Raw genomic sequence first — 21,448 nt, 5'->3', positions numbered from 1 at the left:
GAGACATAGATAGAATGCAAGACTGGGCGGAGAAGTGGCAGATGGACTTCAACCCGGATAAGTGTGTGGTGATCCATTTTGGCAGATCCAATGGGATGAAGCAGCAGTATAATATGAAGGGTACCATTCTTAGCAGTGTAGAGGATCAGAAGGACCTTGGGGTCCGGGTCCATAGGACTCTTAAATCGGCCTCGCAGGTGGAGGATGCGGTCAAGAAGGCGTACAGCGTACTAGCCTTCATTAATCGAGGGATTGAGTTTAGGAGTCGGGAGATAATGCTGCAGCTTTATAGGACCCTGGTTAGACCCCACTTGGAGTACTGCGCGCAGTTCTGGTCACCTCACTACAGGAAAGATGTTGAAGCCATTGAAAGGGTGCAGAGGAGATTTACAAGGATGTTGCCTGGATTGGGGGGCATGCCTTATGAGGATAAGTTGAGGGAGCTTGGTCTCTTCTCCCTGGAGAGACGAAGGATGAGAGGTGACCTGATAGAGGTTTACAAGATGTTGAGAGGTCTGGATAGGGTAGACTCTCAGAGGCTATTTCCAAGGGCTGAAATGGTTGCTACGAGAGGACACAGGTTTAAGGTGCTGGGGGGTAGGTACAGAGGAGATGTCAGGGGTAAGTTTTTCACTCAGAGGGTGGTGGGTGAGTGGAATCGGCTGACGTCGGTGGTGGTGGAGGCAAACACGTTGGGGTCTTTTAAGAGACTTCTGGATGAGTACATGGGATTTAATGGGATTGAGGGCTATAGATAGGCCTAGAGGTAGGGATATGATCGGCGCAACTTGTGGGCCGAAGGGCCTGTTTGTGCTGTGGCTTTCTATGTTCTATGTTCTATGAAATGTATTAGCACAGAAAATTTGGAAAATGTATGGATCGAGCCAAGAAACAACAAGTGACAAAACATATTCGTCAGGCTGTATGCAAACCACCAAGCTATGGCATTCATGTTGGGAATAACAATGGACAGGAAATCAGAGCTGCGTGTGGTAAAGAATCATCGTTATTATGGGTGACGTTCATCTGCATATAGATTGGGAGAGGACGAATTTCTGGAGTGCATTCGGATGGTTTTCTGGAGCAAAGAACAAAGGAACAGCCAATGTTGAACTGCATATTGTGCAATCAGCAAAGATTATTAGGCGATCTAGTTTTGAGAGAACTCTTGGCGACGAGTGGCCATGAAATAGTCGAATTCTTTGTCAAGGTGGATAGTGGTGTAGTTGATTGTGAGACCAGGATCTTGAATCTCAATAAAGATAACTACGATGATATGAGGCATGAATTGACTATGTTGGACAGGGAAACATTGCTGAAAGGAAGGTTCGTGGACAAAAAATGGCAAGCATTTAAGGAACGAAGAGGTTAACCACAAAAGCTGTTTATTCCTATTTGGCACAAGAGCGGAAAGAGCTCTGTGGCTAAACTATGGCTTACAAGCATAATTACAGATAGTATTAGATTCAACAAATGCGTTCTCATATTGACCAGAGAAAAGCAATAGACCCGGAGATTGGGGGCAGTTTGAAATTCAGCCAGGGGGACCAATGTATAGATTAAGAAGGGGAAAGTGGAGTACGAAAGTAAGAGGGCAGGTAAAATAAAAACTAACTGTAAAAGTTTATACCTATATAAGAAGTGAAAAAAAGGTTGATCAAAACAAATATAAACCCATTACAGTCAGAAACGGGAAAATTCATTTCGGAGATCAAAGAAACAGCTGAGGAACTAAATTTGCACTTTGCTTCTGTCTTCATAAAGGAAGACATAAATAATATACCGGAGGTTGTGAGAAAAACACATTTTAGTGAGGAGGTAAAGGGCATCAATATTGCGAGATAAATGGTTTTGTGAAAGTTAATGGGATTGAAGGCAATTAACTCTCCAGGGCCTGATGAACTTCATCCCAGAGTACTTAAGAACGTAGAAATAGTATATCCATGGTTCTCATTTTGCAAAATTATTTGAACACGGGAATGCTTCCTAGAGATTGGATCACAGCTAATATAAGCCCGCTATTCAAAGAGGAGATAGAAAGTAAACAGGGAATTAGCATCAGCAGTAGGGAATTTGCTAGAGTCTATTACTAAGGATTCCATGGCACAATATTTGAAATGCAGTGGTATATTCAGACAACAGGAGCATGGATTTACGAAATGGAAATCATGCCTGACAAATCTACTGGAAATTTCTGAGGATGCAACTAATAAACGTTGACCAGAGGAGCTGGTGGAAATGGCTTATTTAGACTTTCAGAAGGCTTTCAACAAGATCTCACAAAACGGACTACTGTGCAAAGTTAAATCATGGGATTGCAGGTCGCGTCTTGAGATGGATAGAAAGTGAGTTATCAGACAGGAAGCAAACGGTTTGAATACATGTATCTTTTCTCTGATTGGCATGTCGTGACTCGTGGGGTACTTTAGGGATCTGTGCGCTGACCTCAACTATTCACATTATTTATTAAGGATTTGAACCATGAAACTAAATACTTTCTTTCGGAATTTGAAGAAGATACAATGTTTGGTGGGAGGGTGAGCGGTGAACAGGATGCAGAGGTACTTCAGCGTGAGTTTTAAAAGAGTGTGTGTGCATATGCATGACAGGATAAGATGGATAAATTTGAAGTTACGCACATCGTCAGCAACAACAGGAAGGCCGATTATTATTTGAGTGTGTGTAAATTAAGAGTAAAATACTCTGCAAGATGCTGGTTACTTCGTAGTTCGGTCGCTGAAAGTAACCACGCGGGTACAGCAAGCAGGAAAGAACACAAATGGTGTGCTGGCCTTCATAGCGAGAGGATTTGAGAATAGGAATAGAAATGTTTTACTGCAATTGTATCGGGTGTTGCTGAATACACACTTAGTGTGCTGTGTGCAGTTCTGGTGACCTTATCTGAGGAAGGATGTCCTTCCTACAGAGCAAGTGCAGCGGAAGTGTACCAGACTGCTTCCGCGGATGACAGGTATGTCATATGACGAGAGACTGAGCCGGTTAGGATTATATGAATAGAGTTTTGAAGAGTGAGACAGCATCTGATAGAAACTTCTAAAATCGTAACAAGATTAGACAGGGTAGATTCAGAGAGAATGGTGGGGAGTCCAGTACTAGGAGCCATCGTTACACGATAAGGAGTAAAAACTTTAGGACTGAGTTGAAGAGAAATTCCTTCACCCAGTGAGTGGTGAATCCTTGGAATTTACTTTCACAGAAAGTAGTTGAGTCCAAAACATTCTCTGACTTCAATAAGAAAATAAATATAGCTTTTGCGGCTGGAGGGATCAAAGGTTCAAATATCAAATGTTGGAAAGGGGATCAGGATATTGAATTCGATGATCAGAAATGATGAAAATGAATGGTGGAGCAGGCTCAAAGGGCTGAGTGGCCTAATCCTGCTTGTAGTCTCTATCTCTTCCCCGCATACACCCCCCTCCCCCAAATTCAATCGATATCATAGTATCCTGGTATTGAAGTATCCTCTTTTGCAGCTTTCCATTTGCACTTGGCTGCTTGAGCCACAGAGCTGCGTCTTGGCTCACGTGGCCCGAGTGCTGAAGGTCCAGAGAGACAGTGACTTTTGAACTCCAGTGAAAGTTATTTGCCACGGTTATTTTCACTCTGAGGAGGTTAATGCCCAATGTCTTATAGTGTTCAAGGACAGAGTCAAATTGGTTCGAGCGAAGGAACAAAAGTGTTGAATTATGTTGCTTATTGCAGTCTGCAGACCGCCACCTGCTGAGCGAGATGAAGAAGCACAACTCTGCAGGGATAACACAGCGATGCAAACATTATCGAATAGTTTTACTGGGAGTGGGGAAAGCTGGGCATTGATTACCAAATAAAGACCGGGGCAGTGCTGATATAAATAAAAGAGTAGGGAAAAGGTCCCAAGATTTTATCAGGAATTTTTTCTAGAGCAGTATGCGTCCAGGCCAACATGAAATAATGCACCCATTGCCTTGTTGTTTTGAAATGAAGCGATTAGTTTAAGTTTTATTTGGAGAAAATTGAGGAGGCATTAGCGATAGTATTGTAAGGATTAGGCTGATGATAGAAAAGGAAAATAGGCGATCCTGAGAGAACTAAATAAATGATGGAGTGTGCATTTCAATGGGACAAGTTAGAGCTGGTCCAAATAGAATGGGATGAAAGTTTAGGGGGCGGGGGGGGGGGTGGAATTTGTAGCGCAGCATTAGGAAACCTTCAAAATAAAAATAGTTCGGATGCAGTCAAGGTACCTACAATAATAAAGGAGCAGGAGGGCCGATTAAACATAGAATCCCAACAGTGCACAATGTTCGAATCGAACGACGAACCTTGACCTTGTGAGGCAACATTGCTAACCACTCCAACACCTGTGTCGACGAAAAAAATAATTTACACATGAAGGTCGGGGCATGGTTGAAATTTGAATTACTATTCTGCATTGACCTTTGATGAGGAGTTAGATGACTCCCAGGAAACGGTGGCAACGAGGAAACACTACCCCTATAAGGGTGAAAATTGATAAGGAGGAAGTGTTGAATAGACTGTCGGTACTGCAATTTGATACGGCGAATATAGCCAGACGACAGATAGCCAAGGGTATTGAAGGAAATGAGAATGGAAATACACCGGCACTGGCTATAATCTTTCAATCTTATTTAGACTCAGGGAAGGTAGCAGACGTCTTGACAATTGCAAATGTTGCGCTGTGGTTCAAACAAATGTGTTAAGCATAGCCCAAACATCACTGCTTGACATCCGTGGTAGCCAAACTTCTAGAAATATTTGTTCGGGATATAATTAGTCGTCACATTGAATGTGAGTTGAATTTGAGGAGCCAGCATGGAGTTCTAAATGGGAAAATCGGTTTACTCAGCTTCCTGGAGTTTTTCTTTGTAGATGTTACAGAACGGGTCGATGGGGATAATACAGTTGATGCAGCATGCATGAGCTTTCAAAGGACATTAGATACAGTGCCAAAAATGGTTTTGAAAAAGGTTATAACTCATGGAAAAAAAGGGGCAGCGGCAAAGTGCATAGAGAATGGCTGAACAATAGGAAACTGAGAGAATCAGTCAATAGATACTTTGCGGTCTGGATGAAGAATTGCAGTGCTACTCCCGAGGTTCGATGCTGGGACACTTGATTTTCCTGAAACATATTAATGATCTAAATTTTGGTGCGGAGAGTATCATGTCAAAGGTTCAAAATGATATAAAACTTGAATCAGTTGCAAAATTCAAAGACTTTAAATGTTAAATTCGAGAGATTGGTACAGGATGGGTTGGCATCCGAAATGAGAAATGGAGAAATTGACAGTGTGCATTTTTTCTGGATAATCTGGACGTTTTGCAGCATGGAAGGGCTCTCAGCTATCTCTATTTCTGAGACTAATATGGCACAGGTGTGGTGAGACCGTGAAAATTATATGTTAAACACTTACTGTGGAATTATTGTTTTCAACAGAACCGCCGGAGAATGCACATTTGTTATTAACTGCAACCATGCGACTTGTGTATTGATGTACACGTGAAAATAGTTTTGACTTTGTTAATCAGGACTTCTGTCATTTTTTTTCTTGGATTATGTAAGGGCAACAATTAGAACTGATGTATGTAATGTTACTTTCATTAGTGCGCTATTTTAATACATAAATCTCAGAGGTTCTCATTCGCTAAAAAAATCAAAAACAGTTTGTGACCGAGATTAGGCAGAGGAGCTCTCTGTATTGCTTGCCCAGATGAAGCTGAGTGTGATGAAAAGCAGCTCATCCATGTTTGAGTGACCTAGGTTAACAAAGCATTGCGATTTCAGAAAGATGATATGGAAAAAATAGATCACAGTCGGATAGGGAATCAGTCAGTTGGCCGAAATTTTTATTGGGAAATTGCAAGATTCCAAAATTAGGGATTTGGTCAGTAAGCTCCATGACATTTTCAGCTGGTAAGAGAGAAGCAGCATCGATTTGTAAAGAGGGGGCAGTGGCTGAGTAGCCTGTTTGTGTTTTTTTACGGGGCGACTAAATTAACGGACATGCGACCTCCAAGTCCCCACACTCCTTCCGTGTGTATGGCACATCCATTGTCTGGACGGTTGCAGCTCTGCAGGCTGGGGACAGGCGCAGTTTGCCTCTGTAAAATAAAACTGTTGTGGAAATCCCAATCATCCAGGTTAGGAGAAGCGTGCCATAATTAACAAATGTGCAATACATGGGGCGGAGAGGTGGGGTAGGGAAAGTTCAAGTTCAGTTGAAAGAAGTAGAAAGAGAAAAATAGGGTTCTGGCAGAACAATAAAAGCGGTGGCAGTCATTAAGAATTGAGGCCCCTGAGACGTTCTGGAGATTTTGCTGATGTCTGTTGGTTCTTTTAAAATTGATGGGGTAGGATTCGGTCACGTCTGCTCTTCAATGTATAATATGGGTGTCATTGTTTGCCTGTCGATTCACATTTATCTCATGTTCATACTGAATGTTGGAGAATAAGGCAGATATTGTAAGTTGTATAGGCTTTATGAGCTTTTGTAGAAACGCTTAGTTTGTTTACTCAAAATTTGTGGATTCCCTTGAGATCATTCACTTAGCAAATATCTAAAATCTCAAACTCTGCTGTAAATCAAAGCATATATGCATCACTGAACAAGACAAAGAACAAGACATAAGAAGCTGGTCCAGGGTCATTACATGTGACTTACCAAACATGTACATCATATACATGAGCACATTTGGCGCTAATGCTGAGGTAAATCAACGAACAATGAGCAGGAGCTCAGATGCACAGGTTTAATATCGTGCCCAGTATTTTTTTCCTTTAATGTAGGGTATAATAAGACAGGTGAAAATATATTCCCGATTCTCAATTTCCCTTTGGGAGTATTAGGTTAATAAAGCTTTTATTGCTCGATTTCGAAAATTCCATGCTTTGTTTCAGGTTTCAATAAATTGTTTCAATGGATTCAGTTGAATATCATACTTTATTAGTTATGAACATGCAGGTCTTGTTAATGGATCTAGATAACAATCATTTATTCATCCCTCTGATCATACAAAGACTCGCAGTCCAGCCCTGGATACTCTCAATGATCGGAGCTGTTTCTGTCCATCTGGGGTGAACTGGTTCCTCCATAACCTAAGACAGAGATGATCAATTAAATAGAAAGCTAATTCATAAAACAAACTGAAAGAACCACGTGTAAAGTTCGAGTAAAATTAACTTTTTTTATATTTTCTTTGGGAAACTCGGAAGGAACACAGGGAAATGGCAGCGGGGACCAAACTGATTTTAAACTCCTGTCGGATTCGCTTGAATGACATCAGCAGTGCTGTAAGAACGACATTCATGGATAGATGTACAATCGACGTAAGGAGCCATGGTGGCAATCTCACTGAAGTAGTAATCTCGAGGCAGAGGAATTGAATTCCAATTCATTGAAAAATATGGATTGTAAAAATCATCTCAGTAACTAATACTTTGGAGTCACCCTCGATAGCCACCAAATGAATCTGGTTCACAGCTCTCCTTTAAGGTGTGACGATACTGTGCCCTCAATAAATGTATTTATGTCATGTTTCTTGACAAGGATTTTGTTTAGAAGTCTGTTATATTTACTCGGTGCTACTTTGTCTCCAACAGCGGCCCAAATGCTGAACATGCAGAAGCTTAACTGATCCTAAGTGCTGTCCGACCTGTTTTCATGTGAGCAAATGCAGTTTTGTTATTTCTGTGTTTACCTCTGTTCTTTTCAGTGAAGCGTTTGATTGGGTTGATTGACATGTGACTGGGCGCAGCTCGGTTTACAGAGAAAGAAGTCGCCAGTTGCTATTTTGAATTTTAACAGTTCAGTAACTCGCTCTCTCTCCAAAACAATTTTAACTGTTTAACTTGCCTAATTACCTGCTATATTGATTGTGCATCCATCCCAAATTTAGTGCTCAATGATTTTAGCGGAGCGTAAATGATATTAGAAGGGGCGTAAAGCCGATGTTTTATTTATTCATTGATATCTAGCCTGGTGTAATATGTTCGTATTTTTCTGTAGTAATCAATATGACCTGAATATCGCGAGATGAATAAACATGTAGCAAATCCAACATTTCACCGTTTTGGTGAAGTACCTCAGTAGAATATGTAATTCGTATGATTTCCTAATGCAAACCATTACCACAGAAATATCCATTTACGGATTTAATAATTCAACATTAATATTTGCACTCACTGGATCAGCTCCAAGTTTTTGCAGCTCATTATGAGGTGTCGCAAACCAGGAACGCACTGGTCTGTAAATTTGTTTCCGTCCAGATACAGCATTGTCAAAGACTGGTTCACATTGAATGCCGACCTCAGATCGTCAATGCAAGCAGCGGTCAGATTGTTGTCCTGCAAACTGACCATAAATATTCAAAATCAGAATTTAGTGCAGCTCGAAAAACCAGCAATGTTTTGAATTAAGAGGAAAGTAAAGAACACAAGAACATCAAACACGAGAAAGACGTTGAGCCCGTCAGCTGTTTAGTATGTCATGCAGTTCGATAATAGTTCATGTACCATCACTCCAACATTCAACCATTAACCCCGTGACATTCGAAGCTCGCTAGAATGTACCAATCTTCATTTATAAAGAGCCAATTGGTCCACAGTCCCAACAGCTTTAGTGTTTGAAAAAAATCCACATATGCAAGTGTGAAAATATATTTTCTGAAATCGCGGCTGAATGAATGGCTAACCTTTATATTTTCAATGATGTCGCTTTGTTCTATATTGCACTCACAAGGTGATTTTTAAAAAAAAATCTAACTAACCTGGAATATCTTTAAAAAATGTTACACAAATCATTAGAGTAAATTTTGATAATCTTCTCCAGTTAAAATAACAGAATCGCTGTCGCTGCAAACTGTCATAATGTTTGAACTTTTTGTTCCTTAAAACGGTCTGGAGTTTTTTTTCGTGCAGTAGCCCCCACCAGTGCTAACGTATAGAAATATAGAAACATAGGAGATAGCAGCAGGAAGAGGCCATTTTGCTCTATGAGCCTGCTCCACTATTCATCACGATCATGGCTGATGCTCAACTCAGTAGCCTAATCCGGCATTCTCCCCACAACCTTGGTCCATTCGCCCCAAGTGCTATATCTAGCCGCCTCTTGAATACATTAAGTATTTTTGGGCAAAAACTACTTCCTGTGGTAATGAATTCCACAGGCTCACCACTCTTTGGGTGAATAAATGTCTCCTCATCTCCGTCCTAAATGGCCCACCCCTAATCCTCAGACCGTGACCACTGGTTCTGGACTCTCCCACCATTGGGAACATCCTCTCTGCATCCACCCTATCTAGTCCTGCTAGAATTTTATAAATCATTAGGATACCCCCACCCCCTCCCCCTCCCCTCCCCCTCCCCTCCCCCTCCCCTCCCCCTCCCTTTTCGTTTTAACCTCAGCAAAAAAAATCTAACTAACCTGGAATATCTTTTTAAAATGTTACACAAATCATTCGAGTAAATTTTGATAATCTTCCCCAGTTAAACTCGATCTCTCCACACACATTCGTCCCATCACCCCTGGAATCAGCCTGGTGAACATTCGCTGCATTCCCTCGAGAGCAACAACATCCTTCTTCAGAAAACACAATATTCAAGGTGTGGCTTCACCAAGGCCCTGCATAATTGTAACTACACATTCCTGTTCCTGTACTCGAAAACTCTCGCAATTAAAGCCCGCATAACATTTGCCTTCTTTATCACCTGTATGCTTCCTGTGGCTTGATGAAGAGAACAAAGTCCACATCGTTCAGTCACGCAAAATGCTATACAGCTGTAACGATAATTCCATGCACAAAATAGCATCAAATGAAGAGACTGTGAATTATTGTAATCTAACCCTCAACGTATTTATTGGTCAGTTTAAAATCGGTACCCGGCCTGTTCCCTGTGGCGTGTGAGGTTAAATATGAATGTTACTTACTCCAATTTCTGTGTTTTGCAATCTTCATGCAACAATGCTGCAGACAGAACGCTAACTCCTCTATCTCCAATATGATTGTGATTTAGCCTAACAACCAAGAAGAGTCACAAATAAAATATGTTCTATCATATAACGATCCTTTATATTTGCAGAAAAGTTTCGAATCTTTATCTTGTCGATAAACAGAGCGATGTGGAGATATGATAGGTATGTTCGAAACTATTAAATAGCTTACTATATTAACAATGGAACAATTGTTCACAAATGTATAAGGGACCTTGTGCAAAATGCATACATTTTGGGCAATGTAAATAAGAAGCTAAAGATGAGATTAAGTGTGTGTGCACACACATACACACACACATATAGATAGATAGATAGATAGATAGATAGATAGATAGATAGATAGACAGACAGACAGACAGACAGACAGACAGACAGACAGATAGATAGATAGATAGATAGATAGATAGATAGATAGATAGATAGATAGATAGATAGATAGATAGATAGATAGATAGATAGATAGATAGATAGATAGATAGATAGATAGATATAGATAACTTCAAGTGAAAGACTGTTAGAAGCAAAATCAAACGCTACTTTCAAGTGAAGGAAGAGGAGTATAAATACGTAAAGAACAAACATTTGTGTGGGCATAAGAGAGAGGGGGGTCAGTGGGTCGTTTTGAATATGCCTATAAAAGAGGTTGTCGAGCACAGTTGACAAAATGACCTCTTTATGTGCAGTTGAATTTGAAAATCATGTAAAATTCAGAGCACGCTAATATACGCAAAACGTGAACCTGATTGGGTATCATTATTTTATTTTATTCTACCCAATTACATTTCACTGAAAGCAAATGTGAATATAATCGGCGAGGAGGATTATAATCTGTCATTAGCCCAGGGCTAAAGTTATCTACGTGTGAGAAACATTAGACAGTCGACTCATCACGTAAATTCCTGTCATCCTGATCAGATTGAAATTTCACAGTCCGTACATTCCGTTGCATGGCACAATGGGTTACAATATTCTCTTCAGTTAAAGTGCAAAATGAACGAAAATTCCACTACTCCCGAACACTCAGACGCAATTTGGCTGTTGCATAAAACAAATTAATCTACCAGTGTGTCTCTTGGAAATCTCATCTGAGAAACATTTATTGCCATCCAATCTCCATCTTAATCCCTCCCTTGAGTTTTGGTAATGGTGCATGTGGCAGCGTCACTGTCAATACCGAGTCAAACTAGAAGTAGTTCTAAATCATTGACACACAGGGCCAACATTGCAACCAGTTTAAGCTTCAAGTGTCAGGCATGAACCGCTGGATCGCCCGTTTGGTCGTCTGACTTACATCCATTTCCAGTACCTAGCACTCCGAAGTGTCTTCGCAAATGGAAGTTTGGGAATGTACTTAGAGTTTGCTGCGTGCGAGAGGGACTAGTATTCAAAATTTAATAGAGTACTCTGAGAAATATTGTATTATGTGACATATGAAAAGACTGTTCTTAAAACGTGGGGCCAAGGTAGACATTTATTTATCTTAAAATATATAAATTTGCATCAAAGGTCGCTAGTTTGCTAGTTTCCTGTTAACTTCTTGTTTATGAAAGGTTGATTTTTCATTCATAACAACTTCTACAGTTGGATTCAGTGACTCGCAATGAAAGCGAGTTGAGGCCTGTGCCCCGTTGTCTGTGTACGGAATTGACCTCAAAGTGGTTGAGATCTGATAACCCGATCCCGCACAAAATTAAACGAGCCTCTTCCTGACATATGTGTCGAGATGTGTAGACCACTGGTGAGAAACTTTAACATGAGCAAAAATGCAGATCAAATCAAGTTCCTTTCTGCACTCTCCATATGGGATTAAAATTGGGAACTGGTGAGATCAGCTACTTCGATATAGATCAGAACTTGAGAGTAAATGCTTCCCGAAATGCTGCAATGCGTGTGTGGGCATTTGTGTATATGTGGTGTGTGTGTGTGTGTGTGTGCCTGTGTTTGTGTGCCTATGTTTGTGTGGTGTGTGTATGTGTGTGTGTGTGTGTGTGTGTGTGTGTTGGAGCTGACTTTACCAAAAACAGGCTGTGTTAATCTAACTCAAATTGATAAATAGGCCACCACTTATTTTACATCCTGGTGATGCCGAATTTCACCAACATTAATAAATACCTGAGAACTTTGCATTTGTGGATCGCGGGGGCCAGTCGCTTAACTCCTTCCTCCTGAATGTAGCATTTCTCCAAATTCAGCTCCTCCATAGTTTCACAGAGTTGCAAAACATGGGACAGCACAGCACAGTCCAACGGGTTCAATCTTAGTGCATTCTGAGGATTGGTGTCTCCAAAATTCAGCTTTTCCACCGACCCTACTGTTTTCCGCACCAAAGCTGTATTCTGAGACTCGGACAGATAATGGAAAATATTCAGCAGCTGTCTCTTGCCTGTGTTCTTGTCCATGTTTTTAATCTCTGCCTGAATGTTTGCCTGTAGCCAATCGATCACCTGGCAGGTGGTGTGATGAGATAGCGGACCCAAGATCTCTTCGAGCTGCCGGGATGAAGTGGACGCTGAAAGACCCACCACAAAACGAATAAAGATCTCAAAGCGACCATCATCCTTCTTAAAAGCCCAGTGAAGCAGCTCCAATATATTCTGGTGTCTTGGACTCAAGTACTGAGCGAGGGCTGCCAAGAACTCTTGAATGGTAAGATGGATGAATGTGAAAACAACATATTTTGCTGCATCATCTCTCTCCAGGATTTCCATCATGAATCCAGAAATGAACTTGGATGGTTCCAGCTGATGTTGGCAGAAGTGCTCCTCGTTGAAAACGATGACCCGCTTTGAAACACCCTGGTAGGCTAATTCCCCGAGTCGGAGTAAGACCATCCGCTGGTCCTCAACATCTCGCTGGTGGTTTTTCAAGAGATTATAAACGTAGTTAGAAAAGAGTTGAGTGATGGTTTTGGGGAGAGGTTGCTTGCCACCTGGTTGAGTGAAGAGTGGGCCTAACGTGGAGCACGTGATCCAGCAGTAAGAGGGATTGAAGCACATGGTGTATAGGATCTCATTCTCTTCCACGTATTTGAATACTTTAGTGGCGAGATTTTCACTCCCGAAAAACCTTCTGAAATAATCTTTCCTTTGACCGGCGAGGAAGCCCAAGATCTCAGCCCAGAGGTTGATTTTGGCCTTTTCCAATGAACCCAGTGCGGTTGGCCGGCTTGTGATCAGCACAGAACAACCTTTTAGCAACTTTTCCTGTACAAGACAGAGCACAATCTCGGACACTTCACACGTAAAATCAGGACTGGAACAGAGAGTCTCAGTAGCTTTACTAGCCACACGATCCGTGAAGTCAATAGTGTGCTGGAACTCATCCAATCCATCAAAGACCAAGAGCAAATATTCCGGCCTCATCCATATTTCTCTAATTGTCCCTTCCAAATAAGGATACGAATCGAGCACGATTTCCTTCAAAGAAGTTTTCCCCTTTATTGCATTGAGGTTTCGGAAAGTGAAATGAAAGACGAATTGGAACTGAGGATAGATTCTCCCTGCGGCCCATTCGTGGACCATCTTCAGCACCATGGTTGTCTTGCCGATGCCAGCTACCCCGCTAACCACTGATGTACCAGAATGGCTGCTCTGGCCGAAACTGCTCCTGAATAATTGATCAATACGGATTTTCTCAAGGTCGCTGGTAATGTATCTCTGTTGCCATTCCTCGTGGTCTTTGCCTCTGGACAGGAGTTCGTGTTCCACCAACCTCCGTTCACGGAGGGAGGAAATTAAGATAAGTTCAGTGTACTGATCATCCAGGCAGAAGGTCATTGAGTTGCGTTTTCCTTTGATGGTGTCTTTCCTCAGAGTTACGTTTTTGGAGAGCAGATGTAACTTGTGTTGCTTCTGGATGCCTTTGATTGGGATATTTAGAGTGATGTAAGAATTGGTCATTTTTTCTCATAAGACATACATATATGACACAAGGAGACTATCAGCTAGGGTGGTAAGGCAAGGCTGGCGATTTGGACACCAATTGTACATTTCAAGAAGCAGAAATCATATTTCTTGTTATGCAATGCCAATAATTGCAATGTAAGTTTGGAGATGTAAAGCCACATATTTTATACAAATATCGAGAATCATTCCACCCCATAACTATTTTCTAATCCAATATTGGGTATATCTGTCCAGTGGAAAAAGAATGCAAATGAGTTTAAAATTGGTAACTAATTTGATACCAGTCGATTTACACAATCGCCAAAAGCTAAAATGATCTTGAATCGGAAAGGCAATTGTCTGAAAATCAAAATGGTCAAAGGTCTGATATCGATCGTTGCGTTGCCACCCAAGGTGTACATGTAAAGAACAAGACAAAGGAGTGTCAAACTGAATAATGCTGAATTGTATCATAAGCATAAGTGCCCAACAGTTTGTTTGTATGTTCATATTCTGAAAATTTCAATTTCTATTTTCATATTCTGATCCTTTGTCAATTTATTGGGCCACATTTGTCTAGTAATTTTAATGTGCTTATACACTCTAAACCCAGGATGATACACATTGTCAACCAAACATGTACTAATTCATATTCAGGAAGATATGGCTCATTATTCTCTTCTTGAATTGAGGTGAGACAAATGCTGTATTACCCGACATTTCAGTACTAGCAATCCAGAGAAACGGACTGTAATGTAGAGAACCTTGTGTCGAATTTCAATACACCACTTTGAAGATTTGAATTCAGATTCAATGGTTCGAAAATTGAAAAAGGAAAAAATATGACGTGTGAAATTGACATAAGTGCCCAACAGTTTGATTAATGTTGTTTCACAGCAGGAAACCTGGCGTCCTTATTGAGTCTGGAGGGGACGAGGTGGTGTAGTGGTTTTGTCGCTGGACTATTAATCCAGAGACACAGGGTGATGCTCTGGAGACAAAGGTTAGAATCCAACCAGGCAGATATGTAATTTGTAATTCAATAAGATTCTCGAATTTCAATTCTATTGATGACCCTCGACTGGCCTGCATGTTGACTCTTAAATGCCCTTGGGGATGGGCAATGAATTTTGGCCCATCTGGTCATCCCCACACTGCATAAGCGAATAAAAATAAAGTCCAATTTGGACCTGAAACTGAAGCCCTTTTTCACCCACTCTGGAACTAACATGAATCAAGTTCCGATCCGATCTGAATCTATGTGTCTCAAGTTTCCAACAGTCAAGGAACAAATGTGACTCCAGTCCTTAGCCATTGTGTGTCTAAATGCAGTTGAAATTAATATGAGGCTCTTTGAATATACAGTCGTTGGCAAATCTGGGTTGAAATGCTTTACTTGGCTCACAGTCTGCGTCGATATGCCAAATGTGGACTGTACATACTCAGAGTGGGCCTACGTTATGGATCTTCCTGTTACTCTAGTTTATACTCAGTCTGGAGCTGTGTGTGCCCCGATTGCTTAAACAGTCCGGGAGTGCATCTCACTATTGTTTTTTTACCCACTCTGTTCCTATGTATCATTCCATTCAATATGCATTCTGGGTCTCGATGTGAATCATAATTATGCCACTGTCAGTGATAGCATGTGATTTCAGTCATTATACGTACTGGGAATATATTTAATTCCTCAGTTTGCCGAGTTGGACCTACATATGTCTGTAACCTTAGCCATTCTGGCCCAAGTTATTCCAGTTCTTCCTCAATCTGGAAGAATATTTGATTTCACTTTATCACCGTTAGCACCAGATTATTGGACTGCTAACTGTCCAGTGAAGTGTGGCCAGCGAGATGTTCAGTTTTGCGAGCAAAAATTCCTGCTTTGACAGCTCAGGCATCAATATGAGCAATGGCGAAAATATATCAGCAGCCTTGGGAACATGTCAGGACAAAAATTGAGGCCCTGACACACACTCCGTAGTGTATCTGCGAATTCGGGTTTCAGAATCAGAAATATTCAGTGCAATTTAGGTTAATATTTGCTGAGGTATAGTGGTGCAATTTTGCAGACATCAGATCTGACTCTCATTATACTTCAGTGGAACCCTTGTATGTGGGATACAACGTGTGGCAAGTAGAGTACATTCCAGATTTGCACTCACGCCCAAGTTAGTTTTCACCTACTTAATGTATTTATGTTTATGATACCCTTCAGCAACAGTTGAAGTTTACAATTTCAATTGAATTATTTATTTAAATATTTGTATTAGAGACAAACTAGGATGCCATAGAGTAATATCTGGTGCATCCTTCCAGGGGTTATTGAGAAACATCACCATTGACTTACGTTTGAGGTTATTTGATGTGTTTTCATCCATCTGACTGCTGCGTGCATTATAAAGCAGAAGAGAACCTGTGAAGATATTTATTTTTAATTATTATTGAGTTTCGCTCTCACACATTGAAATCTATCCAGCGATTTCGCCATATTGTTTGCAACAATACCTTTCTTTTCTATTTCTTTTAAAATACGTTTCAGTTTTGGTTTGGTTCCTTGCATCTTCACCAATGTTTCCCACAATACCCGATTTGTCTGACCGTTCTTCTTGGCCACTGTGTCCAGAAGGTGTTGGGTTGCTTCCATTTTGCGTTGTTGCTTTGACATTTTACTGATCAACTGGAATCAAAGAAAATGAAATAAGAAAGAAAGAAGGGAAACAAGGAATAAAAAGGAAGGAATGAGAATGAAAAGAAAGTGGAAATGAGCAAAGTGTGTTAAAAAAAGCCGAAATCAAAAGAAAAGGAAGACAATTAGGTGAAACATTCAAATTGCTTCCCAGTACGCATTGCATTACTCTCTCTCTCTCTCCCCTGATATAATTATTTTATTCTTTATTCCATTTTTATCCTACATGATCTGCTCCTACTCCATTAATTGAAAAATGCACAGAAACAACTTCAGCTATTTGGTCTCTATTTTCCTGTTCTATTTATTGACCATTTCTTCGACAAGGACTTTGCACTTGCGTTTCATCTGCCCCATGCGATCTTTCCACAATCGAGCGAATTTTGGAAGATTCTGAACAGTGGTTTCAGTACCCCTGCAGTCATTGCTTTAACTATGTAACACAGGAGATAATATATGTGTACTTCTCTGCTTTAAACCCAATGGATATATTTCGTACTACTTCCTCATTGATAATGATTATTTTCAGTTCATCACTCAATTTTCCCTCGATTTTCAATACTATTGTTGAGATATTTTTACTTTCCGCTATCGTAAAGATAGATCCAAAATAGTTGTTCAAACGTTCTAACTGATAGAAGACAGAGAGTAGGATCAAGAGGGGAATTTTCAGGATAGCAACATCTAACGAGTGGAGTGTCACAGGGATCAGAGTTGGGGCCAGAGTAATTTACGACATATATGAATGACTTGGATGAGGGAAGTGAATATACTATTGTCAGGGTTTCAGATTACATAAACAATAGATGGGAAGGCAAGTGGTGAGGATGACGCAAAGAGTCTAAACATCGATAAAGACAGGCTAGATGAGTGGGCAAAAACTATGTAGATGGACTATAATGTAGGAGACTATGAAGTTGTGCACTTTGGAGGGAAGATTAATTGAGCTGAATATAAATTAAATGAGGAATGTCTGCAGAAAAATGCAGCAGAGACCCAGGGATCTGGGTGTCCTCGTGCTTCAGTCACAAAACGCTTGCATACAAATTCATTAGCTAATTGGGAAGGCAAATTAAATGTTAATCTTTACATCAAAGGGAATGCAGGATAAAAAAGGAGAAATTTGCTGAAATTATGGAATGCACTTGTTAAGCCACACCCCAAACCATGAGCAGTTTTGCCCCCGTTTCTAAGGAAACATATACTGGCATTGAAGGCAGTCCAGAAAAGGTTCATTAGGTTAATCTGGGATATGGAGGATTTTCTTATGATGAGGAGTTGTTTGTTCCTGTACTCGTTGGAGTTTAGAAGCATGAGGGATGACATTATTGAAAAAAAGACATCTCAGCGTCTTGGCAAGCGAGATGTTGAGAGATGGTTTCCCCTGGTCAGTGGGTCTTGGACCAGAGGGTAAAACCTCAGACTACCGTGCTGCTCAGTTAAGACAGAGATGTTGAATAATTTCTTCTCTCAGAGGGAGTTCTTTACCGTGAAGCGCTTTAAAACCGGGATTGGTTAAGCATGTTCAAGACTGAGATAGACAGATTTTTAATCAGTAAGGAAACCAAGGGTCATAGTGAGAAATTGGAGAAATTGGAGTGAAGGATTATCATATCTGACTTGTCATGGTCTCATTGAATTGCGGAGTAGATTGGATAGACCAAATGGCCTACGTCTGCTACGACATCCTATGGCCTTTTGGCCCAATTACTAGTCACATCCATTTATAAATTATTATTTAGCTGTTCAGGTTTTTTATTTACTGCCATTTATACTTTTTGCGTTGTTATTCACAAGCTATTTGTTTTCCGTTTTCTTTATTTCTGTTCACCTTTACTGATTTCTAAACTGTTCTCAAGGTTCAGGTCTGCCAGTATTGCTTATGCCCTCTTAAGAGTCTAAGAAATCATTATCTCCACCAGTGATGCATAGTGGCTGCAATGTATAACATATGCGAGATACACTGCAGTAACTCGCCAAGTTGTATTGCACAGTACCTTTCAAATCACGTCCCTTATCACAGAGAAGGGTGAGAGAAGCCAGCGCATGGAAACACCACCGAGTGCAATTTCCTCTCCAGTCCCACAGCATCCTGATTATTGTTCCAACATTGTCTCTGGATGAATCATGTATTTCCCTTCCTAACAATAGTATTAGATGTACCATACCGGACCGACAGCAGGAGTTCAAGAATATGTTCACCATCACCTTCTCAAGGGCAATTGGCGATGGGCAACAAATTTGAATCATCCCATTGAATCCAATATTCCATGGACGAATAAAATGCAAGGTAAAATGCATTCATGTTTTCGATTTCATTAACTCCCGAACTGCATTAGCTTTCGACTGATTGTTGATCCTTCTCATTATGTTTTGTTTCTTTCAGAATGGGGCCTGTATTTGTTTTGAATCATAAAATGTCTCTTAAATATTTATGCTGTTGCTCATCGACTGTCTTAACCTTTCATCTTTCACCTGAGCACAATTTAGATCTATTTCATCATGTATTAATTTTAAGCTGGTTCTAGACTTCCCCCAGCCTGCCCACAGCTCCACCCCAACCAACCAGAACGTAATCCCTGCATCCACTCTGTCCCGCACTGACAGAAATGTATACCGTGAGATCATTCATTCTTCCTACCCTACGCCGCTGTTCTGCATCTAAAAAGGCTACGATTGTATGTTTCTTTTCGAACGCGTTGTTATAGGAAACATCTCTACATGCATTCTGTGTATCTAACTCGATGTTCCGTTTGAGTACATTGAGCAAGATATCGTGTTATGCCTATTTCCACCAATGAAGCATCTATCTTGCTGTCTCTTATATCCACACAAAATGAGTCCTTATATTGATCTTCCCTGTTTTGATCGTTTGTCAGTTCAATACTGATTGCACTTCCTTGTTGACAGAGCTATCACAACTCATTGTCTTATGCACCAATTTTTCGAAATGCCAAATACTACTGAGTTTTGGTAATTACTCTCATATCATCTGCATTTACTTTTATTTACTTCTCACCTCAACTCGTTCAGCTGTCATTCAAGTAAAGTTCCTTTATTCTTGTCTTTTTTATCATATTAACAAATCTGAACCCATTTGCCGACGCACATATATGGCTTTATGTTCGGATACTCCCTTTGACACTTTAAATATTATTATTCATATCGTTACCCCAGACTCCTGCCTTGTGTTTTCTCTTTAACCTTCTAAATTTCCGTTATTTGAACCTTCGCTTCCTCTAATGTGTTGATTAATATAAAATTCGTTAAATAACAGCTTCTGTCCTAAAACTTACCCCATATTCCTCGTTGCTCAATGAACTTGTTGCCATTAGTGCCAAGGCAATGCTCTCCACCAGTTCAAAAATAGCCTCCTCCAATCTTTGACGGTAGAATTGAGTAATGATCTCTAAATCTGTGTCACTGTAACTGTCCAACATTTGTCTAATTGTACTAGTATCATCAGCTATATATGAAAAAAAAACTGATTATGAAAAAAAGCAACTTACAACAGAATACACTAGTATGCATGGAAATACCATAACAAATATCTTCGACATTCAACGATGATTTAACTTTCCAATTAATAATATCGCATCTGACTTGACAACATTTCTAAATGCTGGTACGATATAGATCAGACATAAGCTGAATGCAGAGCAAGACAGATTCAACAGGTTAACTGGCACACCCGCGGCCTTATTCAACATGTTTCAGTCTCCAATTTGCCTAATAAGATCAAACCACAGGGGGTGTTGCAAATCTGAACTAAAAACAGAAACTGCCGGGAAATTTCAGCATGTCGGACAGTATTTGTGCACTGAAAAACTGAGTTAAGCTTTCGAGTCCGTATAACTCTGGAATAATTCTATAATAGAGACATATGGAGTCTGAAGATTCAGACCTGCGGAGTTCATAAGTCACTTCCTGTTTTTTATTTATTTATTGTTCGTCTAACCGTGCTCCCTTGAAATAAGCTCCAAACAATGAATGGTCTACTCCTAGCGCAGCGCAGCATTATTGAAAGACAGAACCAACTTCTGCTTATATCTGACAGATTCAAAATCCGAAATGGCATAAATTGCCAAAAATTAATTCGACAAATTAAATTAGGTACGCCTGTACAGCAGGTTCGAGAGCTTTTCCTGATCATCCCTTACCTGTGCTGGTAATATAATTGATCATCTTTCGAATTGTGCCTTTTGCACCTTTCCCCGCTTTTGAATTAGACTGTTCTGCATCGTCATTCGTGCTCTCGGCCATGGTGCATCGGCTCTTAATCTATCCAAAAGACGATGTTTTATTGTTAGAATTGCTAAATGTCTGTTCTTCCTTGGTGCATTGTTGACTCAATGCAATTATTCAAATGAAATTTCAATGTCTGTGAACATAGCTCATAGGTGGCTGAAGTACTAAAATCTATCTTCATTAGCTTCGGTTTTCATTATTGTTTTTCTCATTACAAATACTTTTCTCTTTACACTTTTTTCACCAAATGATCACCATGTCGATACTTAGCCAACCGTCAGCACTACAATCATCACTCTCCGTTAGAAACTATCCAGAGTGTCAGGCAGTTGTTTGATCCATCAAACATTTCCTTCCAGAAAAGTCACAAAATATTTTGCATTTATGGAGCACTTTTAAGGATTTATAAACATTTCAATCGGCTTCCCAGCTTATGAAATACGATTTCATTCTGTCATGCTGTTGTCACACAATAATAATCTATGCATTATAGTAGAACTGGACGGTTGAAAAAATCATTTTCTTTAATGTCTGCTATTTAGCAGGTTTCAGCAACAACTGCCATCGCCACTACGGGATTGCCAAACGCCATTCCAACCGTCCAGGCGCACTCTAAAGTTT

At 40.3% G+C, this 21,448-nt stretch overlaps 1 protein-coding gene across 1 annotated transcript; it reads right to left on the bottom strand.

Moving 5' to 3' along the window:
- Positions 1-6,944: 6,944 nt before the first annotated feature.
- Positions 6,945-20,039, bottom strand: LOC144505284 (NACHT, LRR and PYD domains-containing protein 12-like). Its single transcript, XM_078231356.1, has 7 exons — positions 19,876-20,039; positions 16,399-16,570; positions 16,241-16,306; positions 12,125-13,871; positions 9,947-10,033; positions 8,204-8,371; positions 6,945-7,116 (listed from the first exon to the last, which is right to left on the bottom strand). Exons 1-7 carry the CDS (start codon positions 20,017-20,019, stop codon positions 7,029-7,031), a joined length of 2,472 nt encoding a protein of 823 aa, XP_078087482.1. The 5' UTR covers positions 20,020-20,039; the 3' UTR covers positions 6,945-7,028.
- Between the last annotated feature and the right edge of the window lie 1,409 nt (positions 20,040-21,448).

Source organism: Mustelus asterias, chromosome 16 (assembly GCF_964213995.1).
Source record: "Mustelus asterias chromosome 16, sMusAst1.hap1.1, whole genome shotgun sequence".
Taxonomy (NCBI): Eukaryota; Metazoa; Chordata; class Chondrichthyes; order Carcharhiniformes; family Triakidae; genus Mustelus; species Mustelus asterias.
The sequence above is the reverse complement of the archived record's forward strand: the minus strand, read 5'-3'. Positions and strand labels throughout refer to the sequence as shown.